This window comes from Siphateles boraxobius, unplaced genomic scaffold (genome assembly GCF_051911475.1).
Source record: "Siphateles boraxobius isolate OS27281-9 unplaced genomic scaffold, OSU_SipBor_1 103, whole genome shotgun sequence".
Classification (NCBI taxonomy): domain Eukaryota; kingdom Metazoa; phylum Chordata; class Actinopteri; order Cypriniformes; family Leuciscidae; genus Siphateles; species Siphateles boraxobius.
The window spans coordinates 1,675,073-1,702,500 of NW_027508704.1; the positions used below are offsets into that span (position 1 = coordinate 1,675,073).

Consider the following 27,428-nt stretch of genomic DNA (forward strand, 5'->3'; position numbering starts at 1 on the left):
CACAATTACAATTTCAAGGGAATAATCGCCAATTATGATTTTTGTCATAATCGTGCAGCTCTATGTGATACTGTTAAAAGTAAAGAATCCGACGATCTGAGAATCCTTACAGGTTCATATACTGCAAGCATTTTTAAAAGATAGTCTGGAGCAAGTCCATGTAGTGCCTTATAAACTAATAAAAGGTTTTTAAAATCAACACGAAAACTAACAGGTACCCAATGTAATGATTTTAGTATAGGTTTAATATGTTCTCTCTTCTTGGTCTTTGTCAATACTCGAGCAGCAGAGTTTTGTATTAATTGTAGTCGATTAATTGTAGTCTTTGGTAGACCAGAGAGGAGGGCATTACAGTAGTTGTAATAGCCTGCTAGTTATAAATGTATGCATTAATTTTTCTGTATTGCGCATAGAAAGGAATGGTCTTATTTTAGCAATATTCTTTAAATGATAAAATGCTATTTTAGTAATATTACACACATGCGCTTTAAAATTAAAATCAGAGTCAAAGACAACACCTAGATTTTTTGCAATTTTGCTTGGATTTAATCCCAGGATATTTAGTTTAGGGGTTAATTTTTCTCTCTGTGCTTTTGATCCAATTATCAAAACTTCTGTTTTATCTTTGTTCAGTTGTAAGAAATTTTGCGACATCCAGTCATTTATGTCTTGGATGCAATTTGCAAGTGAATCAATTTGCCCAGTGTAATCCGGCGATACGGCTACATATAGCTGTGTATGATCAGCATAACTGTGAAAAGAGATATTATGTCTCCTGATGATACAACCAAGAGGTAACATGTATAGATAAAAAAGTAGTGGTCCTAGAATTGATCCCTGAGGGACTCCACACAGTACCTCATAATGTTCAGACAAGGTATTATTAATAGATACTACAAATGTTCTTCCGCTAAGATATGATGAAAACCAATTTAAAACAGTTTCAGATAGGCCAACATACTCACGTAATCTATTTAAAAGAATCTGGTGATCCACCGTATCAAACGCAGCGCTCAAGACAAGCAGCACCAGAACTGAAGGCCAATTTCTATCTAAGTTTATTCTTATGTCATTTACTACTTTAATAAGAGCGGTCTCTGTGCTATGATGTTTACTTAAACCAGACTGAAACATCTCTAATTTTGAATGTGTATTTAAAAATGTGCTTAACTGATTAAATACAATTTTCTCTAATATTTTACTCAAAAATGCGAGATTTGAAATGGGTCTATAATTACTAGAAGTTGAAATATCTGAATTCCCTTTTTTATGTACACGTTTCACAAGGGCCAATTTAAGATCACAAGGAAAAATGCCAAGTTGTAGTGAGTGATTTACTATCTCAAGGATATCATTAGATATTGAATTAAAAATAGATTTAAAAAGAGAGGTAGGAATTGAATCAAGAGAACAAGTGGATGGTTTCAGTTCTGTTACTACCTTTCTTTTTAAGTTCTCAACATCAACCAAAATAAACCTTTTCATTTGGACAGTATTATAAGCGCTAGGTAAGGGAGGGAGCATAGTAATATTAGTTTTATTTTTGTTTTCATAGCAGATTCCCAATCTAATATTTCTAACTCTATCTCTGAAGTAGCCAGCAAGCTCTTCACATTTGCAACTTGGTAACGCAGAACTACAGTCAATTTTATTTTTTATTAGTGAATCTATAGTACTGAATACGAATCGTGGGTTATTAATATTTTCATTTATAAGGTTTGAAATATAAGCTTGCCGTGATTTTTGAACTTCTTTGTTATAGTTTTTAGTGAGTTTCAGGTCCTGAATTTCGTTTGGGATAATAGGGGGGAAATCCCCCTTTAGGTCATTCTTATGGGGGGGATTTTTTAATTTGACGGGGAGTTTTTTTTAGACAATTTTTAAAAAATACGTTTAGCTAAATGTTTGCTCACTCATTGTATTTGTGTTTTTACAATGGGGTCATTTTTTTTTAGTTTACACAACAAAAGGAAGCTTGATTTCAATCTTTGAATTAAATTGAAAAAAGTAGCACAAATAAATACATGAAATAAAGAGAAAAGTTTAGGTCTAACACTAGTATTCAGAAATGCTGAACAAAAAGCAATCAAATGTAAAATAACACGGAAAAGTCTTTTAGTCCTGTATAATTTGAATACATAGGCTATTAATCCTGATTCCTTACAATTAATGCTATCTTTAGTTGTTTTATATACAATAATGACAGACACATTTTAGGCTACTCTCACTTTAAGAGCTAGTGCACGGATCCACGTTCACATGTTGCGTGTAAAGCGCAGTCCGCGACACTTTCTCCTCTTTTAAAAAGGGCTCCCTGTTGCTAAGCAATCATGAGCCACGTTCTCCATGAAGACGAAGACGTTTCAGCAAAGGATGAACGCAAAAACACGTAACGTGAACGGCCCATACTGTTTTCATTATAGTGTCACATGCATTTTCTTTTTGTATTATTTTTTTAAGACATAAGCGATTGTTGTTGAGAGGATACTCCCCAAGACTGGAATTTAGACAATGTTGTGTGCTTTTGAGCGTTAAAGCGCTATAATTCAAGAAAAATAACTCAGTTTTGTTACTCACGAGCTGTTTGTTATGCGGGCTAAAATCGCTTGAATGTTTAAATAGGTAAGACTTAAAAAGAAGCACAAATTATAAACGATAGTGACGATGCAATGGCCCGATTGTGCAAGTGACATTTCCATCAAATGTCCCGACTCCTGAAACGCGAGCGTCTATAATCACCAGCGCGATTGGCTCGCCTTGTGTAACACATTTTAAGAGACAGAGAAGACACGGCATTGGCAGAATCACTCACGCTGTTTGTGAAATTGCGTCTCGCAGAAAGTTTTAAAATGACTGATTTGATCTTATAATCTGTTAGGTTAAATTTACTCATAGGCCTACATGCTAGATTGAATAAATGTTTGCGGGAATTTCCCGCATTATAAACGCAAGACCTGCGGGAATGATTAAAATGATGCGCAATACCCGCAATCCCGCACCGAAATTCGAGGCCTGGAGTATATTAAAGGGTTAGTTCGCCCATTTAAGACATGAAGTTGTATGCAATCCTTACCAGCACTATAGTGTATACACACTGACCCACTCTGTTGTCACCCCCCTGGTCCGAGTTCTGACCGCTGGAAGTTTTTGAATGAAGTAATCCCGGCTACTTTCCTGGGCCACAAAACTGTGCGTTTTTACGTGAAAAAAAGATTTGCGTTTCAAAGCTTGATTAATTTAACACAAAAAAAACACGCCGGGCAAAATTCATACCTCAGTTTTAATGCGGCACTATTTTCCTTCCGTTTCTATCAATCCGCGCTGCTGTCAATGTCAACAGTGCGCACGAAGGAAGTGAGTGAAGGAGAGTGAGTGAGTGAGTGAGTGAGTGAGTGAGTGAGTGAGTGAGTGAGTGAGTGAGTGAGTGAGTGAGTGAGTGAGTGAGTGAGTGAGTGAGTGAGTGAGTGAGTGAGTGAGTGAGTGAGAGAGAGTGAGAGAGAGAGAGAGAGTGAGTGAGAGAGAGAGAGTGAGTGAGTGAAGGAGAGTGAGTGAGTGAGTGAGAGAGAGAGAGAGAGAGAGAGAGAGAGAGAGAGAGAGAGAGAGTGAGAGAGAGAGAGAGTGAGTGAGTGAGTGAGTGAGTGAGAGAGAGAGAGAGAGTGAGTGAGAGAGAGAGAGTGAGTGAGAGAGTGAGTGAGTGAGTGAGAGAGAGTGAGAGAGAGAGAGTGAGAGAGAGAGAGTGAGTGAGAGAGAGAGAGAGTGAGAGAGAGAGTGAGTGAGTGAGTGAGAGAGAGAGAGAGAGAGTGAGTGAGTGAGTGAGAGAGAGAGAGTGAGTGAGAGAGAGAGAGTGAGAGAGAGAGTGAGTGAGTCGATCGATTGTGTAAACACTATGGAAGAGCTGATCGTCACGTGCGCACTGTTGACATTGACAGCAGCGCGGATTGATAGAAACGGAAGGAAAATAGTGCCGCATTAAAACTGAGGTATGAATTTTGCCCGGCGTGTTTTTTTTGTGTTAAATTAATCAAGCTTTGAAACGCAAATCTTTTTTTCACGTAAAAACGCACAGTTTTGTGGCCCCGGAAAGTAGCCGGGATTACTTCATTCAAAAACTTCCAGCGGTCAGAACTCGGACCAGGGGGGTGACAACAGAGTGGGTCAGTGTGTATACACTATAGTGCTGGTAAGGATTGCATACAACTTCATGTCTTAAATGGGCGAACTAACCCTTTAAGGTGTATTTCTAATTTAGTTTTTCGCCATCTTCGTTCAGCACTTCTACAGTTTCTTTTAATTTTCATGGTCAAATCTGTCTTCCGAGGAATTACCTTTTTATTAGTGTCCTTTTTTGTTTTAAGTGGAGCAACTGCATCAAGAGCCGTTCTCAATTTATTATTAAACTCATCAACTAAGACATCACAGGACGATGGTAAAATATTCTTTTCGTAAGTCATAATGCGTTGTGAAATTTTCTGCTACTTCCGAAGTAATAAAACGTTTTTTAACAATACGTTCAGTTGTACAAGGCACAGAAGCATCAATACCATTAAAGAAAACACAACAGTGATCGGATATTGCAAGATCAACAACAGAAGTTATATTGATATTTAATCCATATGCTATAACTAAATCCAGTGTGTGACCATGTTTATGGGTCGGTATGTTTACATGCTGTTTAAACGACATACATTCTAGCTGTTCCGAGAATTTATTTGCTCTAATATCTGACAAATTATCAACATGTATATTAAAATCCCCAGTTAAAACACAGTTGTCGTAATTCATATGAATAAAAGATAGCATTTCAGAGAAATCCTTTATGAAGGAAGATATTGGTAAGTTTGGTGATCTGTATAGTGTCACTGCAAGAAGACGTGGTTGAAAGTTTAAAAGAATAGCATTATATTCAAAGGTAGTAAATATACCAAGGTCTATGTCCCCTCCCTTTAGGGTTTTTCTGTAGATTGCTGCAGTCCCTCCACCTCGTGTTAATTAAGTGAGCCATAATTAACTATAGTGGTCGACCGATATGGGTTTTTTGATGGCCGATGCCGATATCTTAGAGAGCAGGGTGGCCGATGGCCGATATAAAGCCGATATTTATAGTTATATATCAAACATACATATATATACACACATATACATATATATATATACACACACATATACACACACATATAATATATATACACACTAGAGATGTGCGATGGGCTATTATTTCATCACAAAACTCATCCGTCCGCACCAACGTTTTCGACCAATTTTCCCGCCCGCCATCCGCTGATAGAAGGCGCTGCTGATGACAGCCGCGAGACTAGAAACCGCCCGCAACACGCCCGAATTTAATTAAAATATTTTTTTCCGTCACGTCATCCGCCCGATCCGCGGTTTATCCGCGGAGTCCACAGCTATAACCGCCAACCGCGCATCTCTAATACACACACAGTTTATATTTATATAAATCAATATTTAATAAATTAGATAAATTTAATAAATATTTAAAAATATTTAAAATAAATATGCTTAGGCCCTATACTTTAGATGGCAACTTCGTGAATCTGCAATCCTATTACAGTATTTTTCACAAATAAAGTAATTGTCTAAAAATATGAATGTGAATAAAAAGGAAGTAAACACTGTAACAGGGCACTCAGTAATCTGGTAATTTCATGCGCACTGATAATCATATTTTTTTTACTTTGACTCTTGACAAGGTAACGCTAATTTTACATACAGCACACAGTGAAAACGACATGAATATGACGCAGTGGGCAACTGGATATAGCACAGCATATTTTAAAATGAAGGATTTAAAGTTTTTCGATCTCGTCTCCTGTGAAGCTGATCTTCTGTTCGCATTCACTCACTTTACACGGACCGTCACTCGCAGGAACACGTTTATGCAGGCTACAAACGCACACTTCACAAGATATCACAGCTGGATTCGATTAAATCTGCAAGGTTTGTGAAATTAAATGTTTATTAGATATTCAGAGATTTGTTTAAATGATGTAGATGCGCATTTGCTGAATGTTGACGGTAAATGAGAAAGTATTTTAGCCTGATGGTTTGCCTTTTCAGTTACAAATAATATAAAAGCAAACGCATTACTCTTTCGCATACCAGTTACTTTCTTTGATTACCAGTTCTGTAGCCACCGGTTGTGTCTAACAAACTATTAGATATGACTGACAGAGAGACGGAGAATGTGAGTGAGCGCTGTGTGATGAGATTCAGGCGCTGCCGTTCTCTTCTCAGGTGCTGGTGTTCTCAGCGCCGCCCGTCAAAATAAAAGTCTGCAGCGCCGTCAAAATAAAAGTCCCGCTTCCAACACATCGGCCAACCAGAAAAACGTATCGGCCGATGCCGATATTTTAAAAAAGCCAAATATCAGCCGAGGCGATATATCGGTCGACCACTAATTAACTAGGGCAGTATTCTGGTGTTACCCATTACCACAATTACGCACTTAAACAAACTATATGACTCCTTATGAAATTCCAAAAGCAAAATATGATACGAGTCTATATTGGCATAAAAACCGGAGAACTCACTCACTGTGGAAAAACAGTGACGGATTATGCAGGTCAGGAAATAAATAACATGCATAATTTGTAAGTGAAAGGCACAAACTTGTGACTAAGTACATTTTTTTTATATAGCACATTTAAACATAGAAGAATTATCCAAAGTGCTGAAGAAAGTAAAAATAGCATCAAACAGAAACAGACAACAAACAAAGCAAGATAATATTAAAATGCTAGGGAATAAAGATAAGACTTAAGTTAACTTGAGCAAAATCTAATAAGAGCATAAGCGTTCAAGCCAGAGCTTGCTTTACAAAGAGACACGTTTTAAAACGCACATAATGGACTTGTTCTTCTCTGGTCACAACAGATGTTTCTGAAGCGATACTGAAGGAAGTCCTTATGCACGATTTACAAACACAGAATTCAGAGCCAACCTACAAGACTTCCAGCTAAGTTCACACAAGCTTGTGAAAGCGAGCACGTTCATCATATGATGCGGAGGACAGCGCTCATATGAGCAGAGGAAGAGTGTCTGGCTGCATACACACTTCACATAATATCCCCATTGTGCCTCACAGATAGAGGCTGCTGTGTACGCCACTGTTGATAGAGCTCGCTTTAACTCAACTGTGCTTCCTCAGGGCTCAGAGCCATCGCTCGTAACACAGCCACGAGATGCGCGCCGATAGCAAGGTTTCACTCGCATCTCGGCTGCTCCCAGCTCTGGTTATCCGAGCTTAGCGTTATGCATGGATTCACTGGCTCTGAACTGGGTTAGGCGGAGTCACATGAGGTCAGTGTGGTAAATCTTGAAAACATGCATTCAAATTCGGCAAGCAATGCTTACATTTAAAACTGGTCCTGCAATTGTTCAACCTACTTAATCTCTCGCTTTGCTTAAAATTTGTGCAGCTATTTGTTATTGGTTTAGTGTAGGGATGCACGATATATCGGCCACCATATCGGTATCAGCAGATATATGAGATTTTATCGGCCTGATAAGAAAATTTGGCTGATATATTAAAGCCGATAAATAATGGATTACTTCCTTCAGCTGAGACACTTCAGATGCGCACTGTTCAACATGGTTTTGAAATATGAAGGATGATTGGAATCACTTCAAAAAAGGAAAATACAGTTCAGTGGTCATAGAGGCTACATAAAATTATAATGAGAGCATTATAATTGTGTGTTTGGGATAGGGATGGCCCGATACCGATACTAGCATCGGGGATCGGGTCGATACTATCCTCATATACTCGTACTCATAAAAATTCGCCGATACCACGCCCCGATACCACGTACATTTTGCGAAACGAAACTGGCCGCCGCGAGTGCTTTGTCGAGGTGAACTGAGGCATAGGGACGTGCACTCCCAACGCAAAAGAGTGCGGCGCGGCACTAGATCTGATGGCCGAGCGCGAGCGCGGGCGCGGGCGGTAATGCACTCACTCTGTGTGTGCGGGTTCCGGGAGAATAAAACGATTCGCGGGACTCCCGCAAACTAGACATATCTATTAATACAACATATTAAAACTAATAGATTTTCATTCATCTGTTGCAGAAAAGCAAGAAGAACAACTAAAACAAAATAGAAACGATTTACAGGCCAGAGTTTCTATTCATAACATGTTTGCAGCGTTGAGCGATGTAGCCAATCACAGACATGCGTGTTGATTTCTTGAACGCAATGGCTAATCAGAAGCATTTAAGATGGACTCTCCTCACCGCTCAAAACTTTTTTGTTCAGTGCTGAATTCTGTATGCTGGCAAATCCTCTAATTATAACAAACAAAGTGTGGATATTATGAAAGATTCATTGTGCAGTCAGCTTCATTGATAATAACAGATGTGTGAGATCGCGATGAACTGTCAGCTTTTTAGGAATTAGACTATTAAGGGAGCGCACTTTGGGCGCATTCAGTCATGTCAGACCATGCACGCAGTAACTGCTTGCTTTTATGTTAAATTAACAGTGGTTTGTGTGTTAATACATTTATTATTTTACTCATTATTATTTATTTTTAGACTTGTTAAAACAAGCAGAGAAGAAAATAAAAACAGTCTTCTAACCTGTGTTCTAAAATAGTCTTCTGTCTTCTTTTCTGGGAGCCTATAGTTACTTTTGCGGTAGAAATATCGGTATCGGTACTCGATATCGGCAAGTACACAAATGTAAATACTCGTACTCGTATCGGTTTGAAAAAAAATGGTATCGGGCCATCCCTAGTTTGCGACATGGCTTTTAATATTGAAACTGTTGTTTTCTGTAATCAGGATCTCTAAAATTAAATAAAAATTTTAATTTAGATTTATTGGCAAATATATCGGTTATACATATATAAAGAATTATCGGTTATCCAAATATCGATTTATTAACTCAGTAAAGCCAAACATGAAATAAAAGTCAGATTTTGTTTTTTGAACAGTTAAATGGAACCTATAGACAAAATATAAAAGAAAATATAAAAGTTATTTGCATATGTGTTTTATGTGATGAATCAGGCTTTTATAGTTTAATATTACAATATAGTGAGAAGGGATGAGAACGTGACAGTGACGATGATCGCTGCAAAATGCAACTAGTGTTGCATTTTGGTTAGCATTAGGACAGTGCACCGTCCAGACTGGAGAACTAAAGTGAAATTATGGCTTTGGAAGCACATAGTGATGCCTGGAATCCTTTTGATTATGAAAATACATGTAGATTCATTAGCATTAAGACGTGCAGAGACTCAAACTGCGCAAAAATATGCAATTTGCTGCAGATGCTGATATTTCTATGGACAAAAAGTGATGAAATTATGATGCTTGTAATGTAAATCAATGAGATCTTTATAACAGTATAGGGCTGTCAACGAATATTGTAAATTCGAATATATATTGGAATAGTTTTAAAAAACAGAATGTCGAAGGTGAAAATTAATATTCGAATGTGGAAAAACACGCCCCCTGTATAAAAGGCTCCATTACTTTGTATCTTACGTTATGGCCCCGTAGAAGCGGTTTTTGTAAAATTAGGCTAACTGTACGTACACACCGCCGCCAGCGAGAGCGGCAAAATTCGCTCTCGCCGCCCTGCCAGAGACGCCGTGGAAAGATTCGTGGACGCTCTGACGTAGATCGAACGCGTGGTCTTTTTTACAACTGTATTTAAAGGGGCCACAAAGCAAACAAGCATGTCGATCGTTATTTTTGCAGAAGTTTGATCGATGGAAAAAACTTAACAATTATAGTGACATGTTTGCTAATGAAATAAACAAATTAAAAGCCATTTGTGTGGTGTGGCTTTTGTGTTCATGGTTAAGTGCTATTATAATTTGCATTCCCGCTGAAAAACAAGCGTTCTAGCACGAAAATATTGCCTATAAATACTAGTGTTGCGCGCCTTCTTATCAAATTCAAATGATTAACCTCCTCAATTTTGCTTGGGAACTAATGTGGTCGGAACCAAAGTTTACAGGACTGCGTTCTCTGGACTCCTCTCAAACGGAGCACCTCTACATTCCGATTGGTTGCCGCCGAACCGCGTCATTGCTTATTACCATAAAGTTGACCTGACTTCAACTCTCCTCGGAGAGAGCTCCGCTCTCGCCGGAGCTCGCCGCCGGCTCTCATCGACAATGAATGACTTCCGGCCACTTTGACGCTCTCGCCGGCGGCGGTGTGAACGCACAGTAACAATTGCGTCATAACCACGCGACTGTGTCGCATCTAAGAGACATTAGCGTATAGACAGGAGGAGAAGCTCACAGGCAATCTTTTACTGTCTATGAGGCAATCGGGGGACATAGAGGCTTAAAGTCAAGGGAGAAGCCCATAGATAGAGTCCATAAAAGTAACAGGACAAAATATTTCAACAACGTGTTTGAGGAATTAGGTGATTCAGATTTGTCTTGGCACAGCTACTAGAAGATATACAACTGTCAGACTGTCGTCACGCTCAGTTTGAGCCTGCGCAGTCGCTCAGCCATCAGGAAGGAAGTGCAATAATCGGGCTTCAGACTTCTCCGTTGAAATCAATGGGGTCGCTGTGTCCATTTCTTTTACTGTCTATGTCAGGGACAGGCCACAGCAGTTGCACTGGCACAGCGTCACTGCTGAAAGTCGACTTACATGGAAGTTGGCAGAAAGTGCAGAGCCCAACTCGACCGCAGCAGATTAAGTGATTTTAACCCCCCAAAATCAAAAAAGCCAAGTCTGGAAGTACCTTGGATTTTGGTCGGTAGAAGGTAAAATTGTGGAGCCGCGAGATATAGTAGCATGCAAGCTATGTAAGATAGAGTTAGCATACCACTCGACCAATAGCAACATGAGATCACATCTCGATAATGTCGCAACCTTAAATTGCTTGCACAAAACTCTTGATCAGCGGAGCGTTTATTGAGTGAGTGAGTGGGTGAGTGGGTGAGTGAGTGAGTGGGTGGGTGAGTGAGTGAGTGGGTGGGTGAGTGAGTGAGTGGGTGGGTGAGTGAGTGAGTGGGTGGGTGGGTGGGTGGGTGGGTGAGTGGGTGAGTGAGTGAGTGAGTGGGTGAGTGGGTGAGTGAGTGAGTGAGTGGGTGGGTGGGTGAGTGAGTGGGTGGGTGGGTGAGTGAGTGAGTGAGTGAGTGGGTGGGTGGGTGGGTGAGTGAGTGAGTGAGTGGGTGAGTGAGTGGGTGGGTGGGTGAGTGGGTGGGTGAGTGAGTGAGTGAGTGAGTGAGTTGGGTGGGTGAGTGGGTGAGTGGGTGAGTGGGTGAGTGGGTGGGTGAGTGGGTGAGTGGGTGAGTGAGTGAGTGGGTGAGTGAGTGAGTGAGTGAGTGAGTGAGTGAGTGGGTGGGTGAGTGAGTGGGTGGGTGAGTGAGTGAGAGAGAGTGAGTGTGAGTGAGTGAGTGAGAGAGAGAGTGGGTGGGTGAGAGAGAGAGAGTGTGAGGGAGAGAGAGAGAGAGTGAGTGAGAGAGAGAGAGAGAGAGTGAGTGAGAGAGAGAGTGAGAGAGAGAGTGAGTGAGAGAGAGAGAGAGTGAGAGAGTGAGTGAGAGAGAGAGAGAGTGAGAGAGTGAGTGGGTGGGTGAGTGGGTGGGTGAGTGAGAGTGAGAGAGAGAGAGTGAGTGAGTGAGTGGGTGAGTGAGTGGGTGGGTGAGTGAGTGAGTGGGTGGGTGAGTGAGTGAGTGGGTGGGTGAGTGAGTGAGTGAGTGGGTGGGTGAGTGAGTGAGAGAGAGAGAGAGTGAGTGTGAGGGTGAGTGAGTGGGTGAGTGAGTGAGTGAGAGAGAGAGAGAGAGTGAGTGAGTGAGTTGAGTGAGTGAGTGAGTTGAGTGAGTGAGTGAGTGAGAGAGTGAGTGGGTGAGTGGGTGAGTGGGTGAGTGGGTGAGTGGGTGAGTGAGTGAGTGAGTGAGTGAGTGAGTGAGTGAGTGAGTGAGTGAGTGAGTGAGTGAGTGAGTGAGTGAGTGAGTGAGTGAGAGAGAGAGAGAGTGAGAGAGTGAGAGAGTGAGAGAGAGTGAGAGAGTGAGAGAGTGAGAGAGTGAGAGTGAGTGAGTGAGAGAGAGAGAGAGAGAGAGAGAGAGCGCTCTGCAGTCTTGGCCATTAGTTGATTTACTTGTTTTTGTGTAGGTAATACGTTGTCAAATAGGTTTAAACTTAAATAAACTACCTATGCAAGTAGTTATGTATGTTTGTATTGATTTGTCCTGTTATTGACGTAATGCCGTCATTGACAAAATCCGCAACCAGATGTTCGAATAGTTTGAATATATGTGTTTTTTTAGAGGGAATATTCAAACGTCATTTGAGCAATTTTGACAGCCCTATAACAGTATAACAGATACTGACATAAAATGCATATAAATATCAATATCTATAAATAATGTCTTAGTAAGATGCTATTTAAATGCTTAGTTTTATGATAAAAGCTCTGTAGTTTTACATATAATACAACGCAATACAATGATGATTGAGAGATAAACAAATAAACCTTCCTCAAAAGCCTGATGATCATATTTAAGACTCATCATATTTCTAAAATAAATGTATGGATAATTAAGTAAACCTGAGCTGCTTCAGTCCAGTAAGGGTTTATCTTGAAATATTACTAGCATTAGAAAAGTTATTTGTACATTTACTTTTCACAGCAAAAAAACACATGCACCACAAAATACTAAAATGCTTTTACTTGATTAAAAAAGAAAAGAAAAAAAAGGTCTAAACTATCAATCAGACGACAGAGATTGTGTTCAGTTTATCAGGAAAGTTTTGACCATGTTGAATTGAATATGATACAGTAACTTTATAGTTAAATAAATAAGCTTATACCAGGAAACCAAACTTTCAAGTAGGATTTTGAAGCATAGCAAAGCATTTGTGGTAAACTTGCTAGTGAAGAAAACAGGACTGAAAGAGCGGCACACATTAAAGTCTCCAAAGACTAATTGCTGTGAAGTGACTTCAGGGATTGAAAAGAAACGAGGGAAAGCCTCAGAAATATCCTGACTGGAGAAATGAGCTCAGGAAGCTCCTCTTCCGGTGCATTCAAAGCCATTCCCTGACATTTCCTTACAGAGTTTAGAAACACAAATGAAAACCAAAATACACAAATACGAAAACACGTCTGACCAATGCATTGCAATCGCACAGTCCATACTTCACACCTGTACTGCTTTATATGGCATTATATAAAGTTTATACTAATCAAACAAAAGACAAAGAGAAAATCACTGATTAACTTTTGTAACTATATTTGTAATGTATATTCTATTTATAAAATGCAGTGTTATTTTACATTTGATTACAGTTTCTGTATCGGAATACCTAAAAATCTTAAAACGATGTTTATTTCAATCGTATCTTTATTCAGTTTTATCCATTTGTCGCGATTGCTAATTTTTTATTTGTTGTTATTTAATTACTGAGTGTTTACTTGGAGTGTTATATTGTTTGGAAGCTTGGAAGAGCCAGGACATTTCTTAATATAACTCTGATTGTATTCGTCTGAAAGAAGAAAGTCATATATATCAAGGATGACTTCAGAGTGAGTAAATCATGGGCTAATTTTCATTTTTGGGTGAACTATCCCTTTAGCAAACAGGTGATTTTCGAGTAGGAAGTAAAGCTTGATTGGCAGTTAATTGCCTAAAATTAACAAAATAGCTGCAAAATTATAGTTTCTGCAATCGGGCACTTTTTCCCTCCATCATAAATTAATTAATCAATAAACGCTGTCATGTTCTCTTGCGTTTGGACGCTAGTGTTCAGGAACACACTCGTGTGCGAGAGACGCTTCTGGAGGGAATTAAACCAAATCATTCTTATCACACACTTTGACTCCGGCGTTTCAGAAACACCAACATTAGAGATGCTGCGACGCCATTGGTCCACTGGATACTCCAGTTATCCAATCACAGCCTCCGCTGAGGGTTTAGTTGCTCATTGGGGGATTTATTAAATAAATGTGTTTACATCACAGTTTATGCGCATGTCTTCTAATCAGATTTGTTTTTAAAGTGTTTTTAATGCACGTTTTTAGTATGCACATATTGGCGTTTCCATACCGTGTTTTTTTATGCAATATCCCAAAATGGGCATAAAAATAGGTGGAAGGAAACATAGCTTGCGTCTACACGCCTAACCAACTGCACAACTAGTAATATTTTAAAACATGAGGCATTACAATCATTTAAAAAATGTTATCAAGCTAAAACAGACAGGGAGGTTATGGTTAGTGTTTGACTTAATATGTTTAATACAGCTCAAGTACCCATAACTTGGTTGCTGGACAACAAACAATCTTTGCAATGCATTTAAGCTTTGATTTATGACACAATACTTTTAATATAGGCTAAATATTTTTTCAAGTGTATTCTCTCCAAGAGCCAAGATGGATTAAAACGCCTGCATACACAGACGAGTGTCATAAAGTTGTCATGCATGAGCAATTAGCTGACTTCTACATGATGTAATACATAATAACCACATTAAAACTAGAAGACACGGCTCACTCGACCTGACAGACGCCTTATAACTATTAGGTGTGTCTTAAGAGAAACAGACATGAGTTGAGACAAGACACTCGACTTCCCCTTTTTACATTCTTACACGTATCCAAATGGAAACAGCGCACAAATCTGAAGTAATGTGACCGCTGGAAATGTTCTGCACGAGTCTATTTCTGACATAATCACAGTTTTGCTGGCTATTCTTAAGACTCTGTGGGGTTTGTCCCTTTGCACGTAATACATGACACTTTACGGGTGACAATAGACCTTATTCAGAGCGGCGCCATGATGGGTACTGTATATGAATTATGAAAGCGAGGCTGTGAGGAAAAGACTTAACGTGTTTTTAAATGACATTCGGTGTAAAAAGCTCCTAGATCACTTGGAAAGATATTTTTGCAGTGTTTTGTCAGCAGAATAATCCAAAAACACATTAAATAACAGTCCGACACTGTTTATCCCTCACAGCCTCGCTTTTATTCCCATTAAAAATCAAAGATGGGCACTGCTGTGAATAATCATACAACGCTGCTTTGACTCTGAACACATTCTGACCAATGCATTTCCATGACTTTCCCAGTTGTTTGTGAATACCAGATAAGGACTTTCATAGAGACTGCACTCTCAAAACAATTCCCTGATATATCCTGTGTTTAACTTGGGCTGGATGTAGATCACTGACTACGTTTACATGCAGCCAATAACCCGTTCAAAACCGGGATATTAGCAATAACCCGGTTTTGAACGGCCATGTAAACACCGGCAAAAACCCGAATATGCTCATATCCCGGATTTTAAAAACCGGGATATGATACCTGGGGTACCCCTTTTCTAACCCGAATTTTTGGTCATGTAAACGCGTATCGGCATATCCCCATAGTGATGTGTGTTCTGCGCATGTTCTATTCGCAAGGAATCTTGGTCTTTTGAGTAGAGAAACTTCTCGGCGCATACAAAACCCCGCGTGCAGTATACCGGAAGTAAACATGGCGAGACGCAGCACAGCGTACTTTTGGAGCGAGGTCAGTACCAGCACCAAAGCGCAAACACAGGCGATCGCTATCTGCCCCGAACTATTCATTATCCGCGTGCCGCTGCTGTTGTTGTTGTCTTTGGATACAGGAAGAAGAATCGGAAATGACGCATGTTGCGTCTTAAGGTTGTCCGTACGTCCAGACGCTAACCGTGCGTCGCCGTTTACATCGGGATATTGCAATTCCATGTATACAGGAGTAACTCTCTCTGCTCACGCATGTAAACGGGTTATTCCTAATGTTTCAGAAACCCGAATAGTGACCTTAACTCGACCATATCCCGAAAATTGGCTGCATGTAAACGTAGTCAATGCAGTTTGAACAGGTTTGGAGCTAAGGAAAGTAGATTCATAGGTGTTTAACTTTATATTACCAGTTGGTTAAATCTCAGTACATTTAAGGGTTAGTCCACCCAAAAATGAAAATCAAACCATAATTTACTCACTCAAGCCATATATGTCTCTTCTTTCATCTAAACACAATCTATGTACACAAAGAGTTATATTTAAAAAATATCCTGGCTCTTCCAAGATTTATAATGGGAGTGAATGGTACCTGAGATTTTGAAGCCCAAAAAAGCACATCCATCCATCATAAAAACTAATCCATACGACTCCAGGGGTTAATAAAATCATTGAAATTGAATTGAAAGTGAAAGTGAGGGCCAACCCATACTTGGAATTTTACCTCTGCATTTAACCCATCCAAGTAAATGCACACACATTAGGAGCAGAGTAGTGAGTATTGAACACACACACACTGCAAACGTGGATACACACACCCGGAGCAGCGGGCAGCCTTGAGTGGCCTTGAGTGGCGCCCGGAGAGCGATTGGGGGTTAGGTGCCTTGCTCAAGGACATCTCAGTCATATTCCTGCCGGCACTGGAATCAAACCAGCAACCTTTGGGTCACCAGTCCAACTCTGTTACCATTAGGCCATGACTGCCCCATGAAAAAGTCAGGCGTTTTTTAAAGAAATACATCCATATTTATAACTTTATAAACTATAATAATCACTGGCTTCCGGTACTGGCTGTACGCGAATCTAGTTCCGGCGGAAGAGTGACCTCTGACCCGACGAATGACCTCTGACCCGACAAATGATGTATTGACAAACGCGGAAGCACAGAGCAAAACAAAACTCCAGTCACGAATTATAAGTCTAAAACAAGAATTTTTAAAGGAAATGTGAGAGGAGCTTGAGTTTCTTGTTTGAGCTTACGCTACTCCTACGTCATGCGTCGAGTCAGAGGTCACTCTTCTGCCAGAACTAGACTCACAAACGGCCGTTACCAGAAGCCAGTGATTATAGTTTATAAAGTTATAAATATGGAAACATTTCTTTCAAAAACGCATGGCTTCACTTCAGAAGGCCTTTATTAACCCCTGGAGTCGTATGGATTAGTTTTTATGATGCACTTATTTGGGCTTTAAAATCTCAGGTACCATTCACTCCCATTATACAACTTGGAAGAGACAGGATATTTTTTAATATAACTCAAGATTGTGTTTGGATGAAAAATGAAAGTCATATACAATGAGGATAGCTTGAGGGCGAGTAAATTATGGGATAGTTTAATACATTTTTGGATGAACTTTCCCTTTAAGACAACGGTTTTGAACAACAAACGTTTTCTGTTGTAAATATAGCCTACAAACGAGGCATAGAATGCAATATTTGAATACAATTGCAGAACACTCTAAGTGCTTCTGACTCTTTAAAATATTTAAATATATAGGCTATATTGCAATTGAAAAGATACATAAAATAGATAATGTGCACTAAAATAAAGACCTAAATGTTTGTGTTGGATGTTTTCTTTCCACTAGTCTGAAAGAAAATCTCAAAATAGACTTCAAAACTGACCAGTGCATGTAAAAAAAAAAAAAGGTTTTGATTGTGTCTCGCATTGAATGTTCAAAACACAGTAGACTTGGTTTATGACTAATTAAAATGTTTATGACATTGCGTTGACTCACACAGACAAGCACCACAGCTGATGTTCCCTCACACACTTTAGGGTGAAATCCCACTGTTTATTTACATTCCGCGCGCATATATTTCACCTCAAACGACTGTCTCAGCTTTAGAAGTGACTTTTAAAGCTCCTCAAGTGGCCTAGTTTAACTAGTTTTGACCCGTGCTGTCAGATATCCCTCCGCCCGTGAACCTCACCTCTTCTGCGCTCTTCCTCAGCGCTTTCTCTCGCTCGTACTGGGTCATGAGCTGCTCGTTGTCCTCCTTCAGGAGCTCCAGCTCCACCTCGTGCTCCTGGTTCACCGCGAACACCGAGTCCAGGTTCTCCAGAACCGCCACGACCAGCGGCATAAGTTCCTTCACCACGTCCTCGTCGTATCTTCCTATCATCCGCTCGAACTCGCGGTAAATGGAGCTTGCCAAGCCGGACACCCGCTCGGACATCATCGCAGAAGTGCCCGGGTCCTCCTGGTAAAGCATACCGTCCTCTAACTCCATCTTTAATTCGCTTTTACTTCGTTTACTTTACTTTAAGACGCTAGCAGGAGCCAGCTCGCGCGCTAACCGTCGAGATCTCGGTTTACTGGTGTTGGACTACATTTACAAGTAACTTTTTTTGGAAGCCCCTTCAACATTAAGAGAAAATAAAAACCTCTCCGTTGTCAAGCTAACTCGTCTCGGGGACAGTTATTTGACCGGGATAATCTGCACTAAACGCCAGTCGTTAAGTACTAGAGTCCCGACCTGACCGTCATATGATGACGTCACGCTCCACTGGAGAAGGGGGAGGAGCCAGGGCGTTTGTTGACACCCTTCAAACTAATGCTTGTTCGGTTTATTTAGTTTGGCTCTCTAGCAATTGGCATTTAAATATTTGCATACAAACATCGCAATTAAATAGCTTGTTGATTGAAAATTACATTTTATTATCTGCACGTGTCAAGAGGGAATCAACAAGTGACCACAGTTTCTATAATCTATTTTCACAAATTATTTATAACTATATTATATGTACACAAACTGTATATATATATACAATATATATGTACAAATACACAAACATATATATACGCACATACCTATATATACACACAGACACTATATATATATATATATATACACACACACACACACACAAACGCTCGCACGCACACATATTATAGCAACTGTGGTCACTATTTCACCAGAACCAATAATAAACATGCATTTTTTTTCAATCTCACTTTTTTCAACATGGACCAGATACATTTTTCCTCAACATTTTTTATTATTGAAAAATGCATGATACCCTGAAAACCCTGAAACGGCTGCTGTGGAGTAACGGCACATACACATCTGAAGCCGAGGAAATGTTTTAATGCGTTTGGTGCCATGCATCAAACTCTCATACGGCGGATGCGTTTCACTGATCTATAATCAGTGCAGAACTCTCTTTTTGGCAAATGATGACACAATCCCCATGTGACAAAGACACATCACAAAACAAAACGCCACCATAATACACATTTTTTGAATCGCTCAACTTTACACAACCACTAAAATGAATTCTTACATTTGAACACAGCATTGCAAATAATGTAATGATGAAGGGAATATAGGCAGTTGATGAAGCAGACGCACCACTGGGATCATAAGGCAGAAATAAATACGCATGTTGAATGTCTGTGAGTGAGATTTGTTAATGCTCAGATGACGTTGAGGTGGCTGTTGCTCATGGAGGACGGGCAGAGAGCCGACGGGTGATGATCTCGGCTCAGGCTCCTCAGGGCCCGCAGGACCACATCCGGCATGTGATCCGCCATCATCCTCGGGCTGATCAGGACATTACGGAACGACGTCTCGCTCGCCCACTCCGCACGGTATCTCACCTGAGAGAAGCAGTGTCTGTGTGAAGAGAACAATCCAACTGCGATTAAAATGTGACCGACATCAATCAATTTGAATCGGCTATTTATTTATTTATTATTATATTTATAAACACCCTTTAATTAAATACTCTTTTTAATTTTGTATTATATATTTTATTCAATTATTTTTACTATTACTATTTTTAATCATTACTTTTAAGATACTCTATAATTAAATACTATTTTTGATTATATGTTTCATTAAAAAAATATTATCAGTTTCAATTATTATATTTATAAATTATTAAATATCCTTTTTATTATTTTTATGAATTTGTTATTTTAATTATTATATTTACAAAAAGCTTTTTAATTAAATACTAATTTTAATTTTTGTTTTTATTAGTAGTAGTATTATTTAAATATTATTTTTTTTAAACTCTAAATACTCTTTTCTACTTTATTATATATTATTTAATTTTTATTATTATATTTTTAAATACTCTTAATTAAATGTTCTTTTTAATTTTTGTTTTTTATTATACATTGTATTTCATTATAATTATAATTTATAATGAAATTTATAAATTATAATTAATTTATATTTAAATTTAAATTCATAATTTATACTTTTATGTGGTAACAGGGTCTTTGTACAGTATGTCTGCTATTTTATAGTGATTTTTTTAAACTTGACTCATTCTGTACATTTTATAATTTTGTATACACTGTTTTGAGTAATACAATATAATGCAATAATGTGCATAAACACTTTTGGCCATATCACCCATCCCTATACACTACCTCTTCAAAAGAAATTAATACAGTTTATTTTTATCAAGGACACATTAAATTGATCAAAAGTGACAGTAAAGACATTTATAATGTTACAAAATAAAATGCATCACGGTTTCCTGTTTTCAACTCTGATAATAATCATAAATGTTTCTTGAGCATCAAATCATCATATTATAGTGATTTCTGAAGGATCATGTGACACTGAAGACTGGAGTAATGATGCTGAAAATTCAGCTTTGATCACAGGAATAAATTACACTTTACTATATATTCACATAGAAAACAGATATTTAAAAAAAATATATATATATTACATTTTTTTTTACTGTATGTTTGATCAAATAAATGCAGCCTTGGTGTGCAGAAGAGACTCTTTCAAACACATTATAATAGTCTCTCAATCTCAGTGTGAAGTTAAAAGGTAAGGCCTTGTTCAGACTGTAAGTCCAAATCCGACTTTTATGCAAATCCAATCCGATTTAGATAGTGTGAACGGTTAAAAATCACATGAAATCTGATCTTTACAAAGAGACTCTTTCAAACACATGATAACAGAGTTTGAATCTCAGTGTTTTTCTGCAAGCGTGATCAGACGACTGTTTTCCGGGCTCTGACCTGCGTGTGGGCCCGTCCTCGGTGATGTGCATGATGCGGCCCGGCAGGTACAGGGGTAAGTGTGTGTGGTGGGCGGGCGAGTCGTCAGACGACAGGCTCTGATAGGTTGTTGAGCGTCGCACCAACAGACTCTCCTCGCCTAGCAACGGATGGTTAAGCTCCTCCTCTCTTCGGTTCTCCATCTCCGTGGGGAAATCATCAGGAGTTCCTCCAAACACCTCGTACCAGCAGCCGTGCATTAATATCTTGTACTGAGAGAGAGAAAGAGTGAGAGTTAGAGAGAGAGTGAGAGAGAGAGTGTGTGAGAGAGAGTTAGAGAGATAGAGAGTGAGAGAGTGTGAGAGAGAGAGAGAGTTAAAGGGAGAGAGAGTGAGTGTGTGTGAGAGAGAGAGAGAGAGAGAGAGAGTTAAAGGGAGAGAGAGTGTGTGAGGGAGAGAGAGAGAGAGTGTGAGAGAGAGAAAGAGTGAGAGTTAGAGAGAGAGAGAGTGTGTGAGTGAGTGAAAGAGAGAGAGAGTGTGAGTGAGTGAAAGAGAGAGAGTGTGTGAGAGAGAGAGAGAGAGTTAGAGGGAGAGAGAGGGAAAGAGAGTTAGAGAGTGTGTGAGTGAGAGTTAGAGGGAGAGAGAGAGTTAGAGAGAGGGAAAGAGTGAGTGAGTGAGTGAGTGAGTGAGAGTTAGAGAGAGAGTGTGTGTGTGTGAGTGAGTGAGTGAAAGAGAGAGTGTTTGAGTGAGTGAAAGAGAGAGAGAGAGAGAGTGTGAGTGAGTGAGAGTTAGAGAGAGAGTGTGTGTGTGTGTGTGTGTGTGTGAGTGAGTGAGTGAAAGAGAGAGTGTGTGAGTGAGTGAAAGAGAGAGTGTGTGAGTGAGTGAAAGACAGAGTGTGTGAGTGAGTGAAAGACAGAGTGTGTGAGTGAGTGAAAGAGAGAGTGTGTGAGTGAGTGAAAGAGAGAGTGTGTGAGTGAGTGAAAGAGAGAGAGAGTGTGTGTGTGTGTGTGAGTGAGTGAGTGAGTGAAAGAGAGAGTGTGTGAGTGAGTGAAAGAGAGAGAGAGTGTGTATGTGTGAGTGAGTGAAAGAGAGAGTTTGTGAGTGAGTGAAAGAGAGAGAGAGTGTGTGTGTGTGTGTGTGTGAGTGAGTGAGTGAAAGAGAGAGTGTGTGAGTGAGTGAAAGAGAGAGTGTGTGAGTGAGTGAAAGAGAGAGTGTGTGAAAGAGAGAGAGAGTGTGAGTGAGTGAGTGTGAGTGAGTGAAAGAGAGAGTGTGTGAGTGAGTGAAAGAGAGAGTGTGTGAGTGAGTGAAAGAGAGAGTGTGTGTGTGAGTGAGTGAAAGAGAGAGAGAGTGTGTGTGTGTGTGAGTGAGTGAAAGAGAGAGTGTGTGAGTGAGTGAAAGAGAGAGAGAGTATGTGTGTGTGAGTGAGTGAAAGAGAGAGTGTGTGAGAGTGAAAGAGAGAGAGAGTGTGTGTGTGTGTGAGTGAGTGAAAGAGAGAGTGTGTGAGTGAGTGAAAGAGAGAGTGTGTGAGTGAGTGAAAGAGAGAGAGAGTGTGTGTGTGTGAGTGAGTGAAAGAGAGAGTGTGTGAGTGAGTGAAAGAGAGAGTGTGTGTGTGTGAGTGAGTGAGTGAAAGAGAGAGTGTGTGAGTGAGTGAAAGAGAGAGTGTGTGAGTGAGTGAAAGAGAGAGAGTGTGTGTGTGTGTGAGTGAGTGAAAGAGAGAGTGTGTGAGTGAGTGAAAGAGAGAGAGAGTGTGTGTGTGTGAGTGAGTGAGTGAAAGAGAGAGTGTGTGAGTGAGTGAAAGAGAGAGTGTGTGAGTGAGTGAAAGAGAGAGAGAGTGTGAATGAGTGAGTGAGTGAGTGAAAGAGAGAGTGTGTGAGTGAGTGAAAGAGAGAGTGTGTGAGTGAGTGAAAGAGAGAGTGTGTGAGTGAGTGAAAGAGAGAGAGAGTGTGTGTGTGTGTGAGTGAGTGAGTGAGTGAGTGAAAGAGAGAGTGTGTGAGTGAGTGAAAGAGAGTGTGTGAGTGAGTGAAAGAGAGTGTGTGAGTGAGTGAAAGAGAGAGAGAGTGTGAATGAGTGAAAGAGAGAGTGTGTGAGTGAGTGAAAGAGAGAGAGAGTGTGTGTGTGTGTGTGAGTGAGTGAGTGAGTGAGTGAGTGAGTGAGTGAGTGAAAGAGAGAGTGTGTGAGTGAGTGAAAGAGAGAGTGTGTGAGTGAGTGAAAGAGAGAGTGTGTGTGTGTGAGTGAGTGAGTGAGTGAGTGAGTGAAAGAGAGAGAGAGTGTGAGTGAGTGAAAGAGAGAGTGTGTGAGTGAGTGAAAGAGAGAGAGTGTGTGTGTGTGAGTGAGTGAGTGAGTGAGTGAGTGAGTGAAAGAGAGAGTGTGTGAGTGAGTGAAAGAGAGAGTGTGTGAGTGAGTGAAAGAGAGAGTGTGTGTGTGTGAGTGAGTGAGTGAGTGAGTGAGTGAGTGAAAGAGAGAGAGAGTGTGAGTGAGTGAAAGAGAGAGTGTGTGAGTGAGTGAAAGAGAGAGAGAGTGTGTGTGTGTGAGTGAGTGAGTGAGTGAGTGAGTGAAAGAGAGAGTGTGTGAGTGAGTGAAAGAGAGAGAGTGTGTGAGTGAGTGAAAGAGAGAGAGAGTGTGTGTGTGTGTGTGAGTGAGTGAGTGAGTGAGTGAGTGAAAGAGAGAGTGTGTGAGTGAGTGAAAGAGAGAGTGTGTGAGTGAGTGAAAGAGAGAGTGTGTGAGTGAGTGAAAGAGAGAGAGAGTGTGTGTGTGTGAGTGAGTGAGTGAGTGAGTGAAAGAGAGAGTGTGTGAGTGAGTGAAAGAGAGAGTGTGTGAGTGAGTGAAAGAGAGAGAGAGTGTGTGTGTGTGAGTGAGTGAGTGAGTGAGTGAGTGAAAGAGATAGAGTGTGAGTGAGTGAAAGAGAGAGTGTGTGAGTGAGTGAAAGAGAGAGAGAGTGTGTGAGTGAGTGAGTGAGTGAGTGAAAGTGAGAGTGTGTGAGTGAGTGAAAGAGAGAGTGTGTGAGTGAGTGAAAGAGAGAGTGTGTGAGTGAGTGAAAGAGAGAGAGAGTGTGTGTGTGTGAGTGAGTGAGTGAGTGAGTGAGTGAGTGAGTGAGTGAGTGAAAGAGAGAGTGTGTGAGTGAGTGAAAGAGAGAGAGAGTGTGTGTGTGTGAGTGAGTGAGTGAGTGAGTGAAAGAGAGAGTGTGTGAGTGAGTGAGTGAAAGAGAGAGTGTGTGAGTGAGTGAGTGAAAGAGAGAGTGTGTGAGTGAGTGAAAGAGAGAGTGTGTGAGTGAGTGAAAGAGAGAGAGAGTGTGAATGAGTGAGTGTGAGTGAGAGAGAGAGAAAGTGAGAAATTAATTAATTAGATAGTAAAAGCAGGCTTAACCCTAATCTTCTCAGGTCATTTTGAAAAATTAAATAATTTGTAAATTATTTTTTGCTGTTGTACTTGAACCATGAATACACAAAAAAATTGAATGGATTTGAGGAATTTTGTGGTTGAAATTTTCAAAAGTAACAAATCCTTTCCTCACGGGTCAATTTGACCCCCATAGGAATGAATCGAATGCGAGGAATGTTCATTTCACACAGAAAAACCTAAAACTGCTCATAGTTCAAACTAAAAATGCTAAAACTTTACCAACAATGATTTTATAATGTCTACATGTGTACCTGAATACACTGACTTTAGGACCCAGCGGAATTTACTCCGTATAAGGCCATCTAGAGTCATGAAATATCATCCTATATATATTTTATTTTTCACAAGAGGTCGGCAAAGACACACAATGCAAGATATTTTGAGCTGAATTAAAAGTTTTCGGCATGAGTTATTTTGAATATAAGTTAAAAGAATGTGAGGAATGTGCTTATATTACTATTTATTTATTGATTAAATCTAGTAATTTAAAGGTAAATACAATTAAATAAAATATAACAAAAACAATTGCATTAAAAGAATAGAAAAAACTATTATCAAAACGAAATAAAATAAGCTTTCTGGACTAAGAAAGTACAGTTTGAGGGCCTGGGGTTATTTTGAGCGCGAGTGAAGGGTGTGTTTAGGCTTGGAGAATAATCTTACCTTTGGTTTACTGCAGTTAGACACCACTTTTAATAATCTTCTTTTCAGGTCTTCCATGTTTGGAATACTCAATCTACAGAAACCAAGCGAAGCCGGTCAGTTTGAGGAAGTGATATGAAGCGTACAGCACAAACAGAAGTACTAAATACAGACACAGTTTCATATATACAAACGCTGTGACCATATAAATAAATCTCACCTGGGCACAAGATCTTTTCCCAGAACCACCGAGACGACGAACTGCTTTGAGTAATCGGCCAGCGCTTTACTGACGAGAGACATTAGATACCAGATGAAAACTATGCAGTTTAACGTCACATAACAACAATTACAGTGTCATGATTCTTTACAAATGTACTATTGACTGTCAGAGTTAGATATACTGTCTGTCAAAAGGTTTGAATAATTAAGAAATTGATTAAAAGAGAGTAGATATTTTTTTTAATTTATAAATGATATAGTGAAATACATTACAATAGAAAACAGTTCTTTTAATTTGTAATAATTACACTTTTACAGTTTTTTATATTACAGTTTTTACTGTATTTTTGAACAAATAAATGCAGCCTCGGTGAGCAAAATAATCTTTTGAAAACATCATAATTATTCCATATTCCTTCCAATTATTCTCATTACATGTGTCATTTATATATACATTATAAATATATTATATATAGTATATACTGTGTGTGTGTGTGTGTGTGTGTGTGTGTGTGTGTGTGTGTGTGTGTGTGTGTGTGTGTGTGTGTGTGTGTGTGTGTGTGTGTGTGTCTGTGTGTGTGTGTGTGTGTTTTTCTATCCAGGTTGGGACTTCAACCTGAATGCACACTGACTCATGGGGACTCGTGTCACAGTGGGGACCTAAATAAGGTTCCCCATGGGTAAACAAGCTTATAAATCATACAGAATTAGTTTTTTTTGGAAATGTAAAAATGCAGACAGTTGTGTGTGATGGGTAGGTTTAGGGGTAGGGGTAGGGTTAGTGTGTGTGTGTGTGTGTGTGTGTGTGTGTGTGTGTGTGGGGGGTAGGTTTAGGGGTAGGGTTAGTGTGTGTGTGTGTGGTGTGTGTGATGGGTAGGTTTAGGGTCGGGTTAGTGTGTGTGTGTGTGTGTGTGTGTGTGTGTGTGTGTGTGTGTGTGTGTGTGGTGTGTGTGTGTGTGTGTGTGTGTGTGTGTGTGGTGTGTGTGATGGGTAGGTTTAGGGTCGGGTTAGTGTGTGTGTGTGTGTGTGTGTGTGGTGTGTGTGATGGGTAGGTTTAGGGGTAGGGTTGGTGAGTGTGTGTGGTGTGTGTGTGTGTGTGTGTGTGTGTGTGTGTGTGTGTGTGTGTGTGTGTGTGTGTGTGTGTGTGTGTGTGTGTGTGTGTGTGTGTGTGGTGTGTGTGATGGGTAGGTTTAGGGTCGGGTTAGTGTGTGTGTGTGTGGTGTGTTTGATGGGTAGGTTTAGGGGTCGGGTTAGTGTGTGTGTGTGTGTGTGTGTGTGTGTGTGTGTGTGTGTGTGTGTGTGTGATGGGTAGGTTTAGGGTCGGGTTAGTGTGTGTGTGTGTGTGTGTGTGTGTGTGTGTGTGTGTGGTGTGTGTGATGGGTAGGTTTAGGGGTAGGGTTAGTGTGTGTGTGTGTGTGTGTGTGTGTGTGTGTGTGTGTGTGTGTGTGTGTGTGTGTGTGTGGTGTGTCTGATGGGTAGGTTTAGGGGTCGGGTTAGTGTGTGTGTGTGTGTGTGTGATGGGTAGGTTTAGGGGTAGGGTTAGTGTGTGTGTGTGTGTGTGTGTGTGTGTGTGTGTGTGTGTGTGTGATGGGTAGGTTTAGGGGTCGGGTTAGTGTGTGTGTGTGTGTGTGTGTGTGTGTGTGTGTGTGTGTGTGTGTGTGTGTGATGGGTAGGTTTAGGGATAGGGGCAGTGTGTGTGTGTGTGTGTGTGTGTGGTGTGTGTGATGGGTAGGTTTACGGGTCGGGTTAGTGTGTGTCTGTGTGTGTGTGTGTGTGTGTGTGTGTGGTGTGTGTGATGGGTAGGTTTACGGGTCGGGTTAGTGTGTGTCTGTGTGTGTGTGTGTGTGTGTGTGTGTGTGTGAGTGTGTGTGTGTGTGTGGTGTGTGTGATGGGTAGGTTTAGGGGTCGGGTTAGTGTGTGTGTGTGTGTGTGTGTGTGTGTGTGATGGGTAGGTTTACGGGTCGGGTTAGTGTAAGGCAGTGGTCTCCAACATGGTGCCCGTGGGCACCTGGTAGCCCGCATGGAGTCTCTGAGTCGCCCGCCCAGCACGTTCTAAAAATAGCCTGATTTGTCTTTCATTTAGTTTTTTTTTATTATTATTTATGATGATGGCATAAAATGAGAAAATAACTAATGGTAACATTTCATATACCATTAAAACATAATAAAATAATAAAATAATTAAAAATATTTAGAATCTGCACGTTGAGCACATTTTAAAAAAAAACGTAACGTAACTTCAGTGAGCTGAGGCGGTCGCGGGCAGACCGATAAATGTATACATAGATAAATTGAACTATAAAAAATAAAATAAGATTAATTATGGCTGACGATGCAGGTCATGCAAAAAAGAAGACTTATTATTTTAACGAGGAGTGGGAGACAGAATTCCTCTTCACTAATGTTAAAGATAAAGCTGTATGCCT

The 27,428-nt window shown here is 40.1% G+C and overlaps 2 protein-coding genes across 3 annotated transcripts in view; both read right to left on the reverse strand.

Moving 5' to 3' along the window:
- Positions 1 to 18,277, reverse strand: part of spag9b (sperm associated antigen 9b) — a 106,865-nt gene extending 88,588 nt beyond the window's left edge. For both annotated transcript variants that reach the window (XM_077245947.1, XM_077245938.1), the window contains exon 1: positions 17,700 to 18,277. In XM_077245947.1, coding sequence (XP_077102062.1) covers positions 17,700 to 17,999 — 300 coding nt within the window. In that variant the 5' untranslated portion in view covers positions 18,000 to 18,277. The remainder of the gene's footprint in view (positions 1 to 17,699) is intronic.
- A 471-nt stretch (positions 18,278 to 18,748) lies between these two features.
- The window catches only part of daglb (diacylglycerol lipase, beta), a 23,509-nt gene continuing 14,829 nt past the window's right edge, over positions 18,749 to 27,428 (reverse strand). The window contains exons 12-15 of the mRNA XM_077245986.1: positions 25,001 to 25,069; positions 24,802 to 24,874; positions 20,762 to 21,012; positions 18,749 to 19,385 (exon numbers count right to left, since the gene is read on the reverse strand). Coding sequence (XP_077102101.1) covers positions 19,187 to 19,385; positions 20,762 to 21,012; positions 24,802 to 24,874; positions 25,001 to 25,069 — 592 coding nt within the window. The 3' untranslated portion in view covers positions 18,749 to 19,186. The remainder of the gene's footprint in view (positions 19,386 to 20,761; positions 21,013 to 24,801; positions 24,875 to 25,000; positions 25,070 to 27,428) is intronic.